General features: G+C 47.1%; 1 protein-coding gene across 1 annotated transcript in view; it reads right to left on the reverse strand.

Moving 5' to 3' along the window:
- LOC115466338 (butyrophilin subfamily 1 member A1-like) overlaps positions 1-21,692 on the reverse strand; it is a 1,244,786-nt gene that overhangs the window by 976,535 nt on the left and 246,559 nt on the right. Inside the window, exons 9-10 of the mRNA XM_030197517.1 lie at positions 7,959-7,979; positions 7,848-7,874 (exon numbers count right to left, since the gene is read on the reverse strand). Of these exons, the coding sequence (XP_030053377.1) occupies positions 7,848-7,874; positions 7,959-7,979 (48 nt within the window). The remainder of the gene's footprint in view (positions 1-7,847; positions 7,875-7,958; positions 7,980-21,692) is intronic.

Below are 21,692 nucleotides of genomic sequence, written 5' to 3' on the forward strand. Positions count from 1 at the left end.
ATACCCTTTACTCTCCCCTCCAGCTTGTGGAAGTCCGTGCTTAATGTAGCTATGTAGTCCAAAATTTCATCCTTAGAGGTTCTTATATCTGCTCGTATCCTGGATAGAAGCTGCCGCAGCTCACTAGAGATACCCCTTTTCAAGGGAGGCAGCAGCGACTCTGCTAGTGATAATGCGGAGTCTGAGTCAGAACGGGAGAGCCGCTCCAGTGACACATGGTGCCCCGAGGCCTTACCTCCCGCTCATCTCAGTGGGTGATCCGCATCCTTTTTCTGTGAGGAAGTGGATTTACTCATAGTCCTCAGAGATCTGGAGACCAACTCTGTTAAAGTTCAAAAGAAAAGCTGATGGAAGTGGATCAAGCCGTATATTAGCGTGGCTGGACAAGACCGAAGGAGCTAGGCTGCCATATCGTGCGGTGATGTCAGTTCCTCCTCACCTTCTCCTACACTTTTAAATTAGCAATATAAGATATCATAGCCCTCTAGGTGTAGCATGATATGATGAATTTCAGAGTTATATTGATTTTGCTGAAATCACATATATATATAAAAATATTTGGCAGAGTTCTTTGAAAGTTACTTGCTTAGAAAACAGACCTGGCTCTACCCTCCCCCTGAAAACTGATGGTAGCCTGAAACAGAAAGACTATTAAGAGGACTACCAGTGTAACAAAGGTTGGCTAGGAAGATAATGAAAAGTAATCACCACCATTCTTCAAAGAACAGAATCTGTATACTGACAGCAATCACAGAGACTGGAGTTAACAAAGACATCAAATCTACTTGAAACTACCAGACCAGGACCACCTAATCTGACAAAAGAAAGTCCATCTACATGAAACTCACAGACAATGACTCTTTAAATCTTGTCAAGTATAGGTGTATACCACAGCAGATGGCCAACCAGGAACCCTTATGATGTAATTTAAACAGGTGACCAGCTACCTTGCTCCATCTCAAAACCCAGATATAACCAGTTTTCAGCTATCCCTGAGTTTTCATTGGATCAAATACACCCCACCTGACTTCAGCCTGTGGCCTAACCAGAAATTATGAAAAAACAGAACCCTCTCAGTCTGCCATCTTTCTTTTCCTTTAACTCTCTGGGCCTTCACTGAATCTCTGTGAACTAGGCCATGCTCCAGCAACAACTCTGCAACAAGAAGACATCTTTTCCAGCAAGGATCACCATCAAACCTCCTTCATACTCCAGCCAGCAGCAGAAAGAATAGATCTGAACGTCAATCGAAGACCATCTAACTACAAAGAAAAGAGCTGTCTCACCACTCCAGCCAGCAGCAGAAAGAATTAATCTCAGCCCCAATCACAGTGAGTTATTCTTAATCTAGCCTAATTAATAATTCAGACTTTCTAACAATATTTATCTTGTGGCACATTTCACATGTAAAATCCCTAAAAACTGCCTTTTATCATATATAAACAAGGGGCATAGCCAGACTTCGGCGAGAGGGGGGGTCCAGAGCCCGATGTGAGGGGGCAAATTTTAGCCCCCCCGGCGCCACCGACCCCCCCCCCCCCCCCCGCTGCCGCCATTGCCGATCCCCTCTCACGACGACGACACTCTCGACCCCTCTCCCGCCGACCTTTGCTAGCGGGGGACCCCAATCCCCGCCAGCCGACGTCCTCTTCGTCCTGCAGTGCAAAGTCTTCGTTCTGTTTCTGACGTCCTGCACATTGTACGTGCAGGACATCAGACTCAGAGAACAGAACAAAGCCTTGCAGATGATCTGCAAGGCTTCGTTCTGTTCTCTGAGTCTGTCAGAAACAGAACGAAGACTTTGCACTGCAGGACGAAGAGGACGTCGGCTGGCGAGGATTGGGATCCCCCGCCAGCAAAATAGGCGGCAGCGGGGGGGGGGGGGGGGGGGGGGGAGGGTCGAGAGGGTCGTCGTTGGGGGGGGGGGGGGGGTTCAGGACGAAATCTACGGGGGCCCAGGCCCCACGTAGCTACGCCACCAATATAAACATTATTAGTAAAAATCTGGTCCTTATGTTCTGAGCACACTTCCTTAAATATTATATAGAGCAAGTTAATGCAATTCCCCACATATATTCTCTCCACTCCTGCCAGTTATAGCTACCAGGTAAAACCACCATAATTGGTAGCATCATTCAACAAATTCTTCTGTGTGAGAGTGAAATCTCTGCAGGACTGAACAAATCTCAATATAAACCCTGCCTCTCCAGTTTCGTTTCACAGACTTCATATTACCAAGCAATGGAGATATATCCTCTTTACAACTCATCATACAAAAAATATTCAAATTGTGATTATCACCTCAGGAACAGTACACACACCTTTCACTGCCAGACACTTTATTTAAAGCAGATGGGTTTTTGTTTGTATGGAGAACTCAGAGAAATTCTGGTGGGACTTCTTAAGGATTCATTTTATAGATCTCTGGAGATAAGACAGGTTTCATGAGATGGGAGGCAACCAGATGTGACCCCCTCTTCGCACAAGTGGGGTCAGGAATCTCTCGACAGGAAAGTATACACAAGCATTCCACAAAGCTAGGATAGTGCGAAACATGGTATCCGGGGGTGGGGGGTGGGGGTGGAGGAACGGAACAATTTACAACACAGGAAGGAAACAGGGAATAGAAAATAAAGGGGAAGGGAGAACTGGACCTTCACCAGCAAACTTCTTATGGAGTATTATAGGTCTGGTGGAATAGCCAAGTATTCATGGCTAATTAAAATTTTTTAAAGGAGGATTCAGCTCTGATATCGCAAGGGAGGGAATTCCAATGGAAGGAACCAGTGAAATAAAATGCACAATGCCTAGTTGATTCAAGGATGGCCCCTTTAGGATTAGGGAGGAATAAACGAAAATCATTTTGGCCAAAATATTCCACGTATTAAAAAAGGAGGAAGGGGACCAAACAACAGCTGGCATGGTTAAAAAGTGAGGTGAAGGAAGTTATTAGAGCTAAAAGAAAATCCTTCAGAAATTTGAAGAAGTATCCGACTGAAAATAATAGGAAACAGCATAAGGAATGGCAAGTCAAATGCAAAGCACTTATAAGTAAGGCAAAGAGGGACTTTGAAAAAAAGATTGCATTGGAGGCAAAAACACATAGTAAAAATTTTTTTTAGATATATTAAAAGCAAGAATCTGGCAAAAGAATTGGTTGGACCGCTAGATGTCTGAGGGGTAACAGGGGCACACAGGGAAGACAAAACCATAGCAGAGAGATTAAATGAATTCTTTGCTTCGGTCTTCACCGAGGAAGATTTGGGAGAGATACCAGTGCCAGAAATGGTACTCAAAGCTGACGAGTCAGAAAAACTGAATGAAATCTTTATAAGCCTGGAAGATGTAATGGCACAAAACTGAAGAGTAGCAAATCACCAAGACCGAATGGTATTTATCCCAGAGTACTGATAGAATTGAAAAATGAACTTGCTGAACTATTGTTAATATGTAATTTATCTTTAAAATCAAGCATGGTACTGGAAGATTGGAGAGTGGCCAATGTAACGCCGATTTTTAAAAAGGGTTCCAGAGGTAATCCAGAAAATTATAGACCGGTGAGCCTGATGTTGGTGTTGGGCAAAATGGTAGAGACAATTATGAAGAACAAAATTACAGAGCATATTCGAAAGCATGGATTAATGAGACAAAGCCAACATGAATTTAGTGACGGGAAACCTTGCCTCACCAATCTATTACATTTCTTTGAAGGGGTGAACAAACACGTGGATAAAGGTGAGCTGGTCGATATCGTGTATCTGGATTTTCAAAAGGAATTTGACAAAGTACCTCATGAAAGACTCCAGAGGAAACTGGAAAGTCATGGGATAGGAGGTAGTGTTCTATTATGGACTAAAAACTGGTTAAAAGGTAGAAAACAGCGTAAAGTTAAATGATCAGTATCCTCAATGGACAATGGAGTTCCCCAGGGGTTTGTGCTGGGACCATTGCTTTTTAACATATTTATAAGTGATCTAGAGATGAGAATAACTAGTGAGGGCATTACATTTGCTGAAGACAAGTGGAGGGGCATAATCGAACGGGGCGCCCAAGTTTTCCTGAGGGCATCCTCGCAGGACATCCCCGCGAAGGGGTGGGGAAACCCGTATTATCAAAACAAGATGGGCGTCCGTCTTTCGTTTCAATAATACGAACGGGGACGCTCAAATCTCAACATTTAGGTCGACCTTAGAGATGGTCGTTCCCAGTTTTCGGTGATAATGGAAACTGAGGACACCCATCTCAAAAACGACCAAATCCAACTCATTTGGTTGTGGGAGGAGCCAGCATTCCTAGTGCACTTGTCCCCCTGACATGCCAGGACACCAACCGGGCACCCTAGGGGGCACTGCAGTGGACTAACATGCACTAACTGAACGGAAAAAGCCCTTCCCTTACCGATCCCTTAGCCATTTGGAAAGGAACGGGCATGCATGAAGGAAATCGCATGCAAATGAGCTGCTTTCTGTTAGCTCATTTGCACACGATTTCCTTCCTAAGGAGGGGAAGCCAGTGTAGAGCAGCCATGTGTTATGCGTGGCTGCTCTGAGTATGCCAAAGACGGCTTCATACACTCAGACAAGCTGCGTGTATAATAGCCGTCTACAACCTTAAATAAATTGCTGTCTACAACCTTAAAAAAACACAACTCCAGGTGAAAAAGTCCAAGTGTTTGTCAGGGACGTGGGTTTTTTTTTTAGTATGGGTGAAGGACGTCAAAAGTGTTAGGCGCCTGAGGATGTCCAAAATGTGGATGTTTCTGTGAGATGGATGTCCATGCTTTTGCTATGCCTCTGACACCCCCTTTATTTATTTATTTGGATTTAGGATCACAAGTAGCAGTAGTGGGATTTCAACCAGCCACTTCTGGATTGCAAGACCAGTGGTCTAACCACTAGGCCACTTCTCCTCTCCACTCCACTCCCTTGAAATTTGGCTGTCCCTGTGAGTGTGGGGGTGGGGGGGGGCAGTTCAGGATGTCCAAAATGTCTGAAAGAAGGACGTCCACACCTTCGCTATGCCTCCGCTGACACACACACACCTCCCCCCCAAGGAACCGCCCACCTTCTTTCCTCCTCGAAATGCACCACCTGTTCCTCTGACCCTATCCCCACCAACCTACTTAACACCATCTCTCCTACCGTCACCCCCTCCATCTGCCATATCCTCAACCTCTCTCTCTCCACTGCAACCGTCCCTGACACCTTCAAGCATGCTGTAGTCACACCACTCCTCAAAAAACCATCACTTGACCCTACCTGTCCCTCCAACTATCGCCCCATCTCCCTCCTACCCTTCCTCTTCAAGATACTTGAACGCGCCGTTCACAGCCGCTGCCTCGATTTTCTCTCCTCTCATGCCATCCTCGATCCGCTTCAATTTGGCTTTCGCCCTCTACACTCAACAGAAACGGCACTCACTAAAGTCTGTAATGACCTGTTCCTTGCCAAATCCAAAGGTCACTACTCCATCCTCATCCTCCTCGACCTATCCGCCACTTTTGACACTGTCAATCATAATTTACTTCTTGTCACACTGTCTTCATTTGGGTTCCAGGGCTCTGTCCTCTCCTGGTTCTCCTCTTATCTCTCCCACCATACCTTCAGAGTATACTCTCATGGATCTTCCTCAACCCCCATCCCGCTCTCTGTTGGAGTTCCTCAGGGATCTGTCCTTGGACCCCTTCTTTTTTCAATCTACACCTCTTCCCTGGGCTCGCTGATCTTATCTCATGGTTTCCAATATCATCTCTATGCCGACGACACCCAGCTTTATCTCTCCACACCAGACATCACTGTGGAAACCCAAGCCAAAGTATCGGCCTGCTTATCCGACACTGCTGGCTGGATGTCCAACCGCCACCTGAAACTGAACATGTCCAAGACAGAGCTTATTGTCTTTCCACCCAAACCCACCTCTCCTCTCCCTCCACGTTCTATCTCAGTCTATGGCACCCTCATCCTCCCCATCTCATCTGCCCACAACCTCAGAGTTATCTTCGACTCCTCCCTCTCGTCCCCGCAACGGGAAGCAGTAGGCGACGCCGAAAATTGGCTTTCAATTATGCCGATTTGGGCGACCCTGACAGAAGGACGCCCATCTCCCGATTTGTGTCGAAAGATGGGCGCCCTTCTCTTTCGAAAATAAGCTTGAAAGTTATTCAAAGTTGTAAAATCACAAGAGGATTGTGAAAAATTGCAAGAGGACTTTACGAGACGGGGAGATTGGGCATCCAAATGGCAGAAGATGTTTTATGTGAGCAAATGCAAAATGATGCATGTGGGAAAGAGGAACCCGAACTATGATACATGATGCAAGGTTCCACATTAGGAGTCACTACCCAGGAAAAGGATATATGTGTCATCATGGTTGATATGTTGAAACCCTCTGCTCAGTATGCAGCGGCGGCTAAAAAAGTAAATGTTAGGAATTATTAGGAAAGGAATGGAAATCAAAAATGAGCATGCTATCTTGCCTTTGTATCGCTCCATGGTGCGACCTGACATTGAATACTGTGTGCAGTTCTGGTCACCACATCTCAAAATATTTATAGCAAAATTAGAAAAGTTAGAGAGAAGGGCAACAAAAATGATAAAGGGGATGAGACAACTTCCCTATCAGGAAAGGCTAAAGAGGCTAGGGATCTTCAGCTTGGAGAAGAGACGATACAGCAAGAGGTCTATAAAATACTGAGTGGAGTGGAATAGGTAGACATGAATTGCTTGTTTACTCTTTCCAAAAATACTAGGCTAGGGGCACGCAATGAAGCTGCTAAGTAGTACATTTAAAACAAACCCTGGAGAAGATATTTATTCACTCAATATATAATTAAACTCTGGAATAGAATAAAATAAAACAAAGAGAATAAAATAAGATGATACCTTTTTTATTGGACTAACAATACATTTTTTGATTAGCTTTTGAAGGTAGCCCATCTTCGTCTGATCTGACGAAGAAGGGCTACCTTCTAATCAAAAAACGTATTAAGTTAGTCCAATAAAAAAGGTATCATCTTATTTTTTTTCTTTGTTATATTTTATTCTACTTCTATTGATTACCTTTAAAAGTGGACTAACACGGCTACCACATCTCTCTGCTTAATTAAACTCTGGAATCAGTTGCCAGAGATTGCGGAAAAAGCAGTTACCATAACAGGGTTTAAAAAAGGTTTGGATAATTTTCTAAAAGAAAAGTCCATAAATCATTATTATGATAGACTAGGGAAATCCACTGCTTATTTCTAGGATAGAAAAATCGCAAAATATCTAAACAAATATGAATGTAGGTTTTTTATATCTATAAAGTGGAGTAAAGTCTCATATAGATAACACGAAGAGAATTATTTTCTCACTCAATCACTGAATGTATGATTCGTGTATGCAATTTAATCATTGACTTAACCTCCACCGACCTTTATTATTAACTGACTTGTAGCATGTGTTGATCAAACTCTCACAATCTAATCGTAATCAACAGCAAAATGTGTCTAGCACTTAGCTTAGGCAGGTTGGTGCACTCAAAAACCCCGACAGGTCCCCGTTTCGTACTGACTTTATCAAGGGGGAGTCACCAATTCCGGTAACTGCCTCAAGTGCATATGTTGTGTTGCTTTGTCTAGGATAAGCAGCATAAAACCTGTCTTGCTGTTTTAGTATCTTCCCAGGTTCTTGTGACCTGGATTGGCCACTGTTGGAAACAGGATGCTAGACTTGATGGACCCTTGGTCTGTCCCAGTATGGCAGAGCTTATGTTCTTATGTACAAGGCTATATTGTGGCAGCACACTGACAACAGCTACATAGAAGAGGAAATTCATATTGTGTAGGTGAGATTGTCAGTCTGAGTTACCTGCATAGCTACAGCATCTTGCAAACTCTGAAATCAAACAGAGAAACACAACCGTCAGAGTTCAGAAAATCTTTAAGCAGCAGTGTGACGTACTTGAGAAGAGAAACTTACCTAGTTCAGTACGAAGAGACTCTACATAAAAATACAAAGGGATACAAGTTAGAGTTCTGGGTTTCTAAAAATGTCCATAACACTATTTCCAAGTTATGCAAGTAAAACTGTATTATCTACAGAAATATATAAAATTACCCCCACAGGTGTCAGAGTTTGATTACTGCTTAGTCTGTCTCTGCATATATTAATACACACTAAGGGGTGGATTCAGTAAATGGCAACCAAATCTGGGTGTAGAGAAAAATCATCACTGAGTGCTACTTTATAAAGGATGTGCTCCCCTTATAGAATAATGCTTAATTACGGGTCTCGTACCTTACTTTGAGCACCAAAGTTGCCCCTGCTGAAACCTGGTGTAAATTCCAGCACCCAAGTTGGGTGCAAATCCCAGGAATTCTGCAATACTTCGCATCTTTATGCTCCTGACAGCCCTTCTGAGTTCTGCACCATAAGATTTGTGCACAGATCTTTATAGAGTAGCACTTAGCGAGATGCATGTACAAATCTTAAATGTTGTGAATTAACACCCATAGTTGACTGTTAGCACCCAATAATTGGCAGTAATTGGCTCATTAACCAATTTAATTGCCCATGCAACTCAGGCTGCACACAACTTTGGCTGTCATTTTTAGAATATCTCCATAAATGTTACTTAGGAACAAGTGAGAAGAGATTATAGACACGCAGGCAATTTCTGGAGGAAAAGTTATTTTCAGAAAGCAGAAGGTGTATTTTTTCTAAGTAATTTTTCCAAGTGAATAATCAAAGTTTGTCTTGGCTTTTGCTTTGATTATTGCCTCAAATCCTATGGGTTTCTAAAGCGAATGCTACATACCTGTAGAAGGTATTCTCCGAGGACAGCAGGCTGATTGTTCTCACTGATGGGTGACGTCCACGGCAGCCCCTCCAATCGGAACACTTTCTAGCAAAGTCCTTTGCTAGTCCTCGCGCGCCGATGCGCACCGCGCATGCGCGGCCGTCTTACCGCCCGAACCGGCTCGTGCCGGCCAGTCTCATATGTAGCAAGACAAAGAGAAGGGAAGACACAACTCCAAAGGGGAGGCGGGCGGGTTTGTGAGAACAATCAGCCTGCTGTCCTCGGAGAATACCTTCTAAAGGTATGTAGCATTCGCTTTCTCCGAGGACAAACAGGCTGCTTGTTCTCACTGATGGGGTATCCCTAGCCCCCAGGCTCACTCAAAACAACAACCATGGTCAATTGGGCCTCGCAACGGCGAGGACATAACTGAGATTGACCTAAAACATTTACCAACTAACTGAGAGTGCAGCCTGGAACAGAACAAACATGGGCCTAGGGGGTGGAGTTGGATTCTAAACCCCAAACAGATTCTGAAGCACTGACTGCCCGAACCGACTGTCGCGTTGGGTATCCTGCTGCAGGCAGTAATGAGATGTGAATGTGTGGACAGATGACCACGTCGCAGCTTTGCAAATCTCTTCAATAGTGGCTGACTTCAAGTGGGCTACCGACGCTGCCATGGCTCTAACATTATGAGCCGTGACATGACCCTCAAGAGCCAGCCCAGCCTGGGCGTAAGTGAAGGAAATGCAATCTGCTAGCCAATTGGATATGGTGCGTTTTCCCACAGCCACTCCCCTCCTGTTGGGATCAAAAGAAACAAACAATTGGGCGGACTGTCTGTTGGGCTGTGTCCGCTCCAGATAGAAGGCCAATGCTCTCTTGCAGTCCAATGTGTGCAGCTGACGTTCAGCAGGGCAGGAATGAGGACGGGGAAAGAATGTTGGCAAGACAATTGACTGGTTCAGATGGAACTCCGACACAACCTTTGGCAAGAACTTAGGGTGAGTGCAGAGGACTACTCTGTTATGATTAAATTTTGTGTAAGGGGCCTGGGCTACCAGGGCCTGAAGCTCACTGACTCTACGAGCTGAAGTAACTGCCACCAAGAAAATGACCTTCCAGGTCAAGTACTTCAGATGGCAGGAATTCAGTGGCTCAAAAGGAGGTTTCATCAGCTGGGTGAGAACGACATTGAGATCCCATGACACTGTAGGAGGCTTGACAGGGGGCTTTGACAAAAGCAAACCTCTCATGAAGCGAACAACTAAAGGCTGTCCTGAGATCGGCTTACCTTCCACACGGTAATGGTATGCACTGATTGCACTAAGGTGAACCCTTACAGAGTTGGTCTTGAGACCAGACTCAGACAAGTGCAGAAGGTATTCAAGCAGGGTCTGTGTAGGACAAGAGCGAGGATCTAGGGCCTTGCTGTCACACCAGACGGCAAACCTCCTCCACAGAAAGAAGTAACTCCTCTTAGTGGAATCTTTCCTGGAAGCAAGCAAGATGCGGGAGACACCCTCTGACAGACCCAAAGAGGCAAAGTCTATGCTCTCAACATCCAGGCCGTGAGAGCCAGGGACCGGAGGTTGGGGTGCAGAAGCGCCCCTTCGTCCTGTGTGATGAGGGTCGGAAAACACTCCAATCTCCACGGTTCTTCGGAGGACAACTCCAGAAGAAGAGGGAACCAGATCTGACGCGGCCAAAAAGGAGCAATCAGAATCATGGTGCCTCGGTCTTGCTTGAGTTTCAACAAAGTCTTCCCCACCAGAGATATGGGAGGATAAGCATACAGCAGACCCTCCCCCCAGTCCAGGAGGAAGGCATCCGATGCCAGTCTGCCGTGGGCCTGAAGCCTGGAACAGAACTGAGGGACTTTGTGGTTGGCTCGAGATGCGAAGAGATCCACCAAGGGGGTGCCCCTCACCTGGAAGATCTGTCGCACTACACGGGAATTGAGCGACCACTCGTGAGGTTGCATAATCCTGCTCAACCTGTCGGCCAGACTGTTGTTTACGCCTGCCAGATATGTGGCTTGGAGCACCATGCCGTGACGGCGAGCCCAGAGCCACATGCTGACGGCTTCCTGACACAGGGGGCGAGATCCGGTGCCCCCCTGCTTGTTGACGTAATACATGGCAACCTGGTTGTCTGTCTGAATTTGAATAATTTGGTGGGACAGCCGATCTCTGAAAGCCTTCAGAGCGTTCCAGATCGCTCGTAACTCCAGAAGATTGATCTGCAGATCGCGTTCCTGGAGGGACCAGCTTCCTTGGGTGTGAAGCCCATCGACATGAGCTCCCCACCCCAGGAGAGACGCATCCGTGGTCAGCACTTTTTGTGGCTGAGGAATTTGGAAAGGACGTCCCAGAGTCAAATTGGATCAAATCGTCCACCAATACAGGGATTTGAGAAAACTCGTGGACAGGTGGATCACGTCTTCTAGATCCCCAGCAGCCTGAAACCACTGGGAAGCTAGGGTCCATTGAGCAGATCTCATGTGAAGACGGGCCATGGGTGTCACATGAACTGTGGAGGCCATGTGGCCCAGCACTCTCAACATCTGCCGAGCTGTGATCTGCTGGGACGCTCGCACCCGCGAGACGAGGGACAACAAGTTGTTGGCTCTCGTCTCTGGGAGATAGGCGCGAGCCGTCCGAGAATCCAGCAGAGCTCCTATGAATTCGAGTTTCTGCACTGGGAGAAGATGGGACTTTGGATAATTTATCACAAACCCCAGTAGCTCCAGGAGGCGAATAGTCATCTGCATGGACTGCAGGGCTCCTGCCTCGGATGTGTTCTTCACCAGCCAATCGTCGAGATATGGGAACACGTGTACCCCCAGTCTGCGAAGTGCCGCTGCTACTACAGCCAAGCACTTCGTGAACACTCTGGGCGCAGAGGCGAGCCCAAAGGGTAGCACACAGTACTGGAAGTGACGTGTGCCCAGCTGAAATCGCAGATACTGTCTGTGAGCTGGCAGTATCGGGATGTGCATGTAGGCGTCCTTCAAGTCCAGAGAGCATAGCCAATCGTTTTCCTGAATCATGGGTAGAAGGGTGCCCAGGGAAAGCATCCTGAACTTTTCTTTGACCAGATATTTGTTCAGGGCCCTTAGGTCTAGGATGGGACGCATCCCCCCTGTTTTCTTTTCCACAAGGAAGTACCTGGAATAGAATCCCAGCCCTTCTTCCCCGGATGGCACAGGCTCGACCGCATTGGCGCTGAGAAGGGTGGAGAGTTCCTCTGCAAGTACCTGCTTGTGTTGGAAGCTGTAAGATTGAGCTCCCGGTGGACAATTTGGAGGCTTTGAGGCCAAATTGAGGGTGTATCCTTGCCGGACTATTTGGAGAACCCACTGATCGGAGGTTATGAGAGGCCACCTTTGGTGAAAAGCTTTCAATCTCCCCCCGACTGGTAGGTCGCCCGGCACACTTGGATGTCGGCTATGCTCTGCTGGAGCCAGTCAAAAGCTCGTCCCTTGCTTTTGCTGGGGAGCCGAGGGGCCTTGCTGAGGCGCACGCTGCTGACGAGAGCGCGCGCGCTGGGGCTTAGCCTGGGCCGCAGGCTGTCGAGAAGGAGGATTGTACCTACGCTTGCCAGAAGAGTAGGGAACAGTCTTCCTTCCCTCAAAAAATCTTCTACCTGTAGAGGTAGAGGCTGAAGGCTGCCGGCGGGAGAACTTGTCGAATGCGGTGTCCCGCTGGTGGAGCTGCTCTACCACCTGTTCGACTTTCTCTCCAAAAATATTATCCGCACGGCAAGGCGAGTCCGCAATCCGCTGCTGGATTCTATTCTCCAGGTCGGAGGCACGCAGCCATGAGAGTCTGCGCATCACCACACCTTGAGCAGCGGCCCTGGACGCAACATCAAAGGTGTCATACACCCCTCTGGCCAGGAATTTTCTGCACGCCTTCAGCTGCCTGACCACCTCCTGAAATGGCTTGGCTTGCTCAGGGGGGAGCTTATCCACCAAGCCCGCCAACTGCCGCACATTGTTCCACATGTGTATGCTCGTGTAGAGCTGGTACGACTGAATTTTGGCCACGAGCATAGAAGAATGGTAGGCCTTCCTCCCAAAGGAGTCCAAGGTTCTAGAGTCCTTGCCCGGGGGCGCCGAAGCATGCTCCCTAGAACTCTTGGCCTTCTTTAGGGCCAAATCCACAACTCCAGAGTCGTGAGGCAACTGAGTGCGCATCAGCTCTGGGTCCCCATGGATTCGGTACTGGGACTCAATCTTCTTGGGGATGTGGGGATTACTTAATGGCTTGGTCCAGTTCGCCAGCAATGTCTTTTTGAGGACATGATGCATGGGTACTGTGGACGCTTCCTTAGGTGGAGAAGGATAGTCCAGGAGCTCAAACATTTCAGCCCTGGGCTCGTCCTCCACAACCACCGGGAAGGGGATGGCTGTAGACTTCTCCCGAACAAAGGAAGCGAAAGACAGACTCTCGGGGGGAGAAAGCTGTCTTTCAGGAGAGGGAGTGGGATCAGAAGGGAGACCCTCAGACTCCTCGTCAGAGAAATATCTGATGTCTTCTTCTTCTTCACACGAGGCCTCACCATCGGTGTCAGACACAAGTTCACGGACCTGTGTCTGCAACGGTGCCCGGCTCGACTCCGTGGAACCACGGCCACGGTGGGAGCGTCGAGAGGTAGACTCCCTCGTCCGCACCGGCGAAGCTCCCTCCGCCGACGTAGTCGGGGAGCCTTCCTGGGAGGCTACTGCAGTCGGTACCGCACGCGGCACCGACGCCGGAGACCTCACCCCGGGCAATGAGCCAGCCGGCGCCTCGCTCGACGGTACCGGTGGCGCAAGCACCCCCGGTACCGGAGGGGTAGGGCGCAACAGCTCTCCCAGGATCTCTGGGAGAACGGCCCGGAGGCTCTCGTTCAGAGCGGCTGCAGAAAAAGGCATGGAAGTCGATGCAGGCGTCGATGTCAGAGTGTGTTCCGGGCGTGGAGGCTTTTCCGGGCTGTCCAAAGGGGAGCGCATCGACACCTCTTGAACAGAGGGCGAGCGGTCCTCTCGGTGCCGATGCCTACTGGGTGCCGACTCCCTCGGCGACCCAGAGCTCTCGGTGCCTACACGGGAAGGAGACCGGTGACGATGCTTCTTCGACTTCTTGGAACGAAGCATGTCACCGGAGCTTCCCGGCACCGACGAGGAGGACGTAGAATCCAGCCGTCTCTTCCTCGGGGCCGAAGCCGAAGGAGGTCGGTCTCGGGGGGGCTGTACCGCAGGAGCCCTCAGGGTGGGGGGAGACCCACCCGAAGGCTCACCGCCACCAGCAGGGGAATGGACAGCCCTCACCTGCACTCCAGACGAAGCACCACCGTCCGACGACATCAGCAGACGAGGAGGTCTCGATACCACCGACGCCGACGCAGCCTTCCGATGACGCCTCGATTAAGAGGGCCGATGCCTCGATGCACTCGGGGACAAAGATGAAGGTCCAGGCGCCGACGACGTCGATGCAGTCGATACTCCCGGTGCCGATGCCAACGAAGAGCCCGAGAACAAAATGTTCCACTGGGCTAATCTCGCTACCTGAGTCCGCTTTTGTAAAAGGGAACACAGACTACAGGCCTGCGGGCGGTGCCCAGCCCCCAGACACTGAAGACACGACGCGTGCCTGTCAGTGAGCGAGATTACCCGGGCGCACTGGGTGCACTTCTTGAAGCCGCTGGAAGACTTCGATGTCATGGGCGGAAAAATCGCGCCGGCGAGATCAAAACTCGAAATGGCGAAAAAGGCACCGCAAAAATAGGGGGAAGAAAAACTTCGACCGAGGCCTAAATAGGGCCTACCCCGACGACGAAAGAAAACTTACCAGGGCAAAAACTGGAAGTATAGGAAGGGAGAAGACCATAAAGGTCTCCTTCCGACACCTTTTTTTTTTTTTTAAGATAAAGTCGATAAACGACGCGCGAGGTCAACTTTGGGGCGCGAAACGGCGAAACACGACCGTACCGAGCGCGGACAAAAGAAGACTGGCCGGCACGAGCCGGTTCGGGCGGGAAGACGGCCGTGCATGCGCGGTGCGCATCGGCGCGCGAGGACTAGCAAAGGACTTTGCTAGAAAGTGTTCCGATTGGAGGGGCTGCTGTGGACGTCACCCATCAGTGAGAACAAGCAGCCTGCTTGTCCTCGGAGAAAGGCATTTACACAGGTAAAGCAGTGCTTTATGTGCAGAGATGGCCGCCAACTCGGTATAATCAAAAGCCAATTTTGGCCACCCTCAACTGCTTTCCGTCGCAGAGCCGTCCAAAGTTCCCGGGGGCGTGTTGGCAGTGTTCCAAAGGCGGGGCAGGGGCTTGGTTAACAGACGGCCGCCCTCGGCCAATAATGGAAAAAAGGCCGGCCCTGACGAGCATTTCGCTGGCTTTACTTGGTCCATTTATTTTCAGGACCAAGCTTCAAAAAAGTGTCCAAACTGACCAGATGACCACCGGAGGGAATCACGGATGACCTCCCCCTACTCTCCCAGTGGTCACTAACCCCCTCCTACCAAAAAAAAACCCCATTAAGAACATTTTTTTGCCACCCTCTATGCCAGCCTCAAATGTCATAGCCAGCTCCATCACAGCAGTATGCAGGTCCCTGGAGCAGTTTTTAGTGGGTGCAGTGCACTTCAGACAGGCGGACCCAGGTCCACCCCCCCTACCTGTTACACTTGTGATGGTAAATGGGAGCCCTCCAACCCCCCCCCCCCAAAACCCACCGTACCCACATGTAGGTGCCCCCCTTCATCCCTAAGGGCTATGGTAGTGGTGTACAATTGTGGGGAGTGGGTTTTGGGGAGCATTTGGCGGGCTCAGCACCCAAGGGAAGGGAGCTATGTACCTGGGAACAATTAATAAAATCCACTGCAGTGCCCCCTAGGGTGCCTGGTTGGTGTCCTGGCATGTGAGGGGGACCATTGCACTACAAATGCTGGCTCCTCCCACAACCAAATGGCTTGGATTTGGCCGGGTTTGAGATGGACGGCCTCAGTTTCCATTATTGGTGAAAACCGAGGCCGGCCATCTCTAAGGCCAGCCCAAATGTTGAGATTTGGCCTGCCCCGACCGTATTATCGAGACGAAAGATCTTGTTTCGATAATACGGTCTTCGACACCTCTTTACAGCGCCGGCTTTAGAGATGGCCGCCCTTAGAGATGGGTGCCCATCTTCGATTATGCCCCTCCACGTATCATAAGCACCTACCTCTTATATGCAACATACACACGTTAGTTATAAAATTTCGGCATGCTGCCTAAACGGTTTACATACTGTTCTGCCTTAATAGTGCGTAACTATAAGGTGGGTGTACGCACAGGTGGAGTCTGGGCAGGTGCTCAATTACACACATATCTTATAGAACATTATAAGTAATGCACATATTTTCCACATTTAAAGGTGTGAGCAATTGCACCTAACCTAAGGCATAATTGCTTGCACCTGAATTATAGGCTCATGTTTTCACTGTTAGGCTGGTCTTCTATATAGGAAAGCAGGTGCCTGAGTTTCTTTATAGAATAGGTTCCTACCAAGTTTTTACTTTGTTTTTGTTCAAAAGTTTTATTCAAGTTATGCAATGTAGGAAATATACATAAGAAGTCAAAGAAACAACAGTAACAACAGGGGAGCAGATTACAGGTTATATAGAGATAGCATAATCGAGTAATGGGGGCCCATACTTTGCAAAAGGTTGCAAGAGAGCTTTTTTTTTCTCATTTTACAGCTAAACAGACCTTGTCCACCACATATCGTAATCAAGTTCAGAGAGGTCTTTTCAGCAGTGGCATATCATTGGGCTCATTTTCGAAAGAGAAGGACGCCCATCTTTCTACACAAATTGGAAGATGGACGTCCTTCTCACAGAAACGTCCAAATCGGTATAATCGAAAGTTGATTTTGGACATCCCCAACTGCTTTCCATCGCAGGGACAGCCAAAGTTCAAGGGGGCGTGTCAGGCGTAGTGAAGGCGGGACTTGGGCGTGCCTAATACTTGGACGTCCTTCACACATAATCGAAAAAAAGGCCATCCCTGACAAACAGTTGGACGTTGTCACCTGGTTGTGTTTTTCTTACTACCAAGGCACAAAAAAGGTGCTCAAAATGACCAGATGACCACTGGAAGGAATCGGGGATGACCTCCCCTTACTCCCCCAGTGGTCACTAACCCCCTCCCATGCTTTACATGCACAGAAGATTTGGTTCATGTTAGTATACCCAGCAATGCTGAAAATCATGAACAAGGGCCAGTGGCATGCATTTGAATCTCCCCAGCTTACCCAGGATTACAAGCAGCACCTCGCTTCATGTTAGCCAGTTTTGTTTCCCTGCAGCACGTCGTGACGTAGCTCCACCCATTTCACACAATCATACCCTTTCCTTAGGCACGTCACAACGTAGTCCCGCCCATTTCACAAAAATCATCGGCATGGACATCTGTATAGCGCTTTGGCTTCATTTTGGTTTCATCTTATGCCAATGTATGTGTGCACGTCATTGTTTTTGTTTTTCGCGCGCATTTCCGCCTATTTAGTCCTTCCTGTAGTTTATCTCACCCCATACTTGCATTACTTTTACGGAGTTTCACTGTGACAGACAGATTGTTTATATAACGGTCTTTTTAAAGGTACGTGGCTTTTGTCTTCAGTGATACTGACATTTGTATATTAGCTTTAAACACTGACTAACGCTACGGTACGTTCATACGGAGTATCCCTGGACAAGTAGGGCACGTTGTCCTTGTCTACTTGCTGATTATTGCCTAGACATCATGTTTTATCACCCATTCACGTTGGTGATTGATTAAACACGGCATTTTCCTTCTAGTTTCTTTACTGGATTTTACTGCATATACGCTCATATGGTCAATGCTTCATTATTATTTTTTTTTACATATTTTTTTCTTTTTTCTGTTTTCCATAGACCACTCGTTAGGGTCTGTTTGCAGTTCTTTGAATTTTGGAAGTCTTAACAATGATTTTGAGGTTAGTTTTCCATTATTTTGATTATATTCTCCTTAGAACTTTTTTATTATTTATTATTTTTATATACACTTTCCTCTTTTTCTTTTATATATTTTTTTGCAGATTCAATTATTTCACTAGTTGATACTTTTATTCCAGTATCTATTTGTAAGGTCAGTTTTTTTTTTTTTTTTTTTTTGAAATTCTTGTTTATTGCAAGCCAAACACTATCTGTATACATCAATCTCAAATGAAACAGAAAACAAGTACAGCGTTTGATTTGCTTAACTTTTTAACAACATTATATCAACTAAACCCCCCCTTCCCTCCCCCCTCCCTCCCTTTCCCCCCCTCCCCCCCCCCTTATCTAAGAGTTCAATATTTTACTTCTTGCTACTGGAGTGAGTGTGTCCCAAAATGGAGACCAAATGTCACAAAATTGTACGCCTCGCTTGGAGGCCAGGTCCTTTATTCCTTTCTTCTCTATCGCACAGGCTTGAATCATTGCTGAGCGCCAGTGAGATATAGTGGGGCGGTCTGTTACCAACCACAGCTGCAGAATGACACGTTTTGCCATCAAAACTGCTCTTTTCAAAAAAGCTTTAAATCCCACTGGCGCTGGTTGTTGTATTCCAAAGAGATCAAACAATTGTCGTGGTGATGGTTTCCACTGATTATTCCATATCAGAGATACGTGTGTGTTCAATTCAATCCAAAAAGGTTTTATCAATGTGCAATTCCAAAACATATGCCCCAAGTGCGCATTAGTACCATTACATTTTGGGCAAGTGTCTGTATCTCTAAGAGTAGCTCTATATGCTCTATGGGGGGATATGTGCAGACGGAGCAAAAATTTATACTGCATCTCCCACCACGCTGCATTCTCCGTGGTTTTGTATAAAGACTTGAGGCACACCCCAATTTGCTCTGACTTGAGGTTGGTGCGCAGTTCTGTATTCCAGGCGAGTACCACCGTCTGATAATCATTTGCCTTCAATGAATCCCTCAAATTGCGATGAAAATATTGCAGTGGCACTCGTAATTGTGCATCCAGTCCTAGCAGTTCATTCAGCTTCTCCCAAGAAGCGGCACTTAATGGGGTAGTGGGTAAGGAATTTGTATAGTGTTGCAGTTGTTTGTATGCTAGCCATTCATTTGCTCCCAACTTATACTCTTCTCTTAACACATCGAAGGACTTTATAACCCCCTGTTCCGTGACCACATGAAATAAATACTTAACCCCTGCTGCAGCCCAATTCTGGAAAGAAATGGAGGAACTTCCCACCGGAAAGGCCAAATTCCCCTTGATTGGCAATAATACTGAGACTTTGGTATCTATGTGATGGAGCTTACCTAGTCCCTTCCACGTAGCACGCATCGGGGAAAGAATATATTTGTAGTGCCCTAATTGAGGTAGTTCCCTTGAGGGCGCATGGAGCCAATATGAAAAATGCATTTTACCCAGAACTGTCACTTCTGCTTCTGTGCAAGAAAAATAGCTGGTAGTGCGAAACCAATCTGACAGATGTCTCATATTACTAGCCATGGAAAACAGTTTTAGATCTAACAAACCCAGTCCCCCCTTTGGGCGCGGCAACATCACTCTAGATAATGGCATCCTTGCTCTTTTTCCCTGCCACAGAAAAAAGTTTATCTTCCTCTTTAGCCAACCTCCCTCATTGGTCCGCAATAGTAGTGGAAGCATTTGGAACACATAGGTCCACTTTGGAAATAGGACCATATTGTACAATGCTATGCGTCCCAATAAATTGATCGGAAGTGCTTGCCATCTTTGCAAAACTTCACTGGTCTGTTGTCTCAGGGGGGTAATGTTCAAGCTATAGAGCTCTGAAAGATTTACAGGGATATAAACCCCCAAGTATTTAATTTTAGATTGTGCCCATTGAAAGGGGAAATCACCTGCCCATTGCTCTCGAATTTCTGATTGAATTGGTAGTGCCATTGATTTGTGATAATTTAGAGAGAATCCCGTAAGGAAGCTAAACTCATCTAGGACTGCCATCAAGTACCCTGTTGAGGACCTAGGATTTGTCAGGGTCAAGAGGATGTCGTCAGCAAACGCCAATACTTTAACTGCCAGTGAGGGCATAGTGATCCCCACAATATCTGGATCTTTAATAATTGTGCGGAGAAGTGGCTCTATGTATAATAAAAATAACAGCGGGGATAGTGGGCAACCTTGCCGGGTGCCTCTTTGTAATTGGAAGGCTGCAGATTGAGTACCATTCGTGATTACACGTGCAGTTGGGTTCGAGTACAATACTGCAACCGCCTCCATATACCAGCCCCCCAGACCAATATAGGTTAGTACTTTAAACAAGTATTCCCACTGTACTTTGTCGAATGCTTTTTCCGCATCAAGGCTCAACAGAATTAGCTGTTCTTTTGTGGAATGGCTACGTGCTATCGACATGAGAACCTTGCGCACATTTACTGTGGCCTGTCTGCCTCTCACAAACCCTACTTGATGGTCTCCTATTAATGTCGGTAAGTGTTGTGCTAATCTATCTGCCAATATTCTCGCCAGGATTTTTATATCCACATTCAACAAGGATATTGGTCTGTAAGATTCTACTTGATCTTGGGGTTTACCCGATTTAGGGATCAAAGTAATTAAGGCCTCATTCTCCCCCGGAGAAAGATGTCCGCGTTCTATTACTGCTTCATAATATGAAATAAGAGGTCCCATTAAATCTAGACTCAGAATTTTATAGTATTCGCCTGAAAACCCATCAGGGCCTGGAGCTGATCTTAAAGGTATAGATTTCATAACTGTCTGAAGTTCCTGTGCTCTTATGGGAAGAGAGAGCTGCTCCTGCACCATCTGTCCCAAACGCGGCATACCTGCATCTTCCAGGTAGTCTTTTATCAGAGAGCCCTGTTGCCCCTGTCCTTGGGCATACAACCCCTCAAAATATTCCTTAAATGCGTTTGCAATCTCTTCAGGTTTAGAGAGCTGCGGCCCTTTTTGAGAATTTATATAGGGAATAAATTTTTTGGTTGTTTGGGCTCTAGCTACATGTGCTAACAGTCTGCCCGATTTATTCCCAAATCGTTGGAAGTTTAATCGTTTAGCATACAGAAGTCTCTGATATTTTTCGTGGATCATCATGTTCAAAGCTACCAGGGCAGCTGCCATTTTTTCTTGGTTTTCCTTGTTGGGCTTAGCTAGGTGCAATCTCTTTGCGGCTCTATAGGCCGATTCTAGTCTAACTATACCTGCTGCTAATCGTTTAGTGCGTGCACTCATAAATGCGATTATTTCCCCCCGGAGGACTGCCTTAGAAGCCTCCCATAACACTATTGGTGAAGTATCAGGTTGAGCATTTGTATCTATATAAAACTGCCAACGCGATTTCACATGATCTATAAATTGTCTATCCTGATAGAGATAGGATGGGAAGCGCCAATGAGTGTTAGTCAACCCTCCAGAATTCAGATCCAAATCTATTCCAATTATGGCATGGTCAGAGATCTCTGTGGGTCCTATAAATGCCCTCCCCACTCTGAAAAACCATGTGTGTGTCATTAATATGTAATCAATACGTGACCACGTTTGGTGGGCCTTTGACTGATGCGTATAATCTCGGGTCTCAGGGTTGAGCAGGCGCCAAGGGTCTACCAATTGCAGTGATTTACATAGTGCTGGAAGACCCTTCCCTCCTCGCAATGCAGCTATTGCCCCTGGGGAGGACCTATCCAAAACTGGGTCCATGACTTGATTAAAATCCCCGGTCCATACCCAGGGGGCATCTGTATATTGCATTCCCAATGCAGTTAAAGTTTGAAAAAAATTAGGACAATAATTATTGGGCCCATATACTGTGCACAGATAAAACTGTTGTCCCCGGAAATTTAAATGGATCAACACCACCCTTCCTTCTGAATCTTTATATATTAATTTAGACTGGCACGGGAGGCC

This window comes from Microcaecilia unicolor, chromosome 3, assembly GCF_901765095.1.
Source record: "Microcaecilia unicolor chromosome 3, aMicUni1.1, whole genome shotgun sequence".
NCBI classification, from domain to species: Eukaryota; Metazoa; Chordata; class Amphibia; order Gymnophiona; family Siphonopidae; genus Microcaecilia; species Microcaecilia unicolor.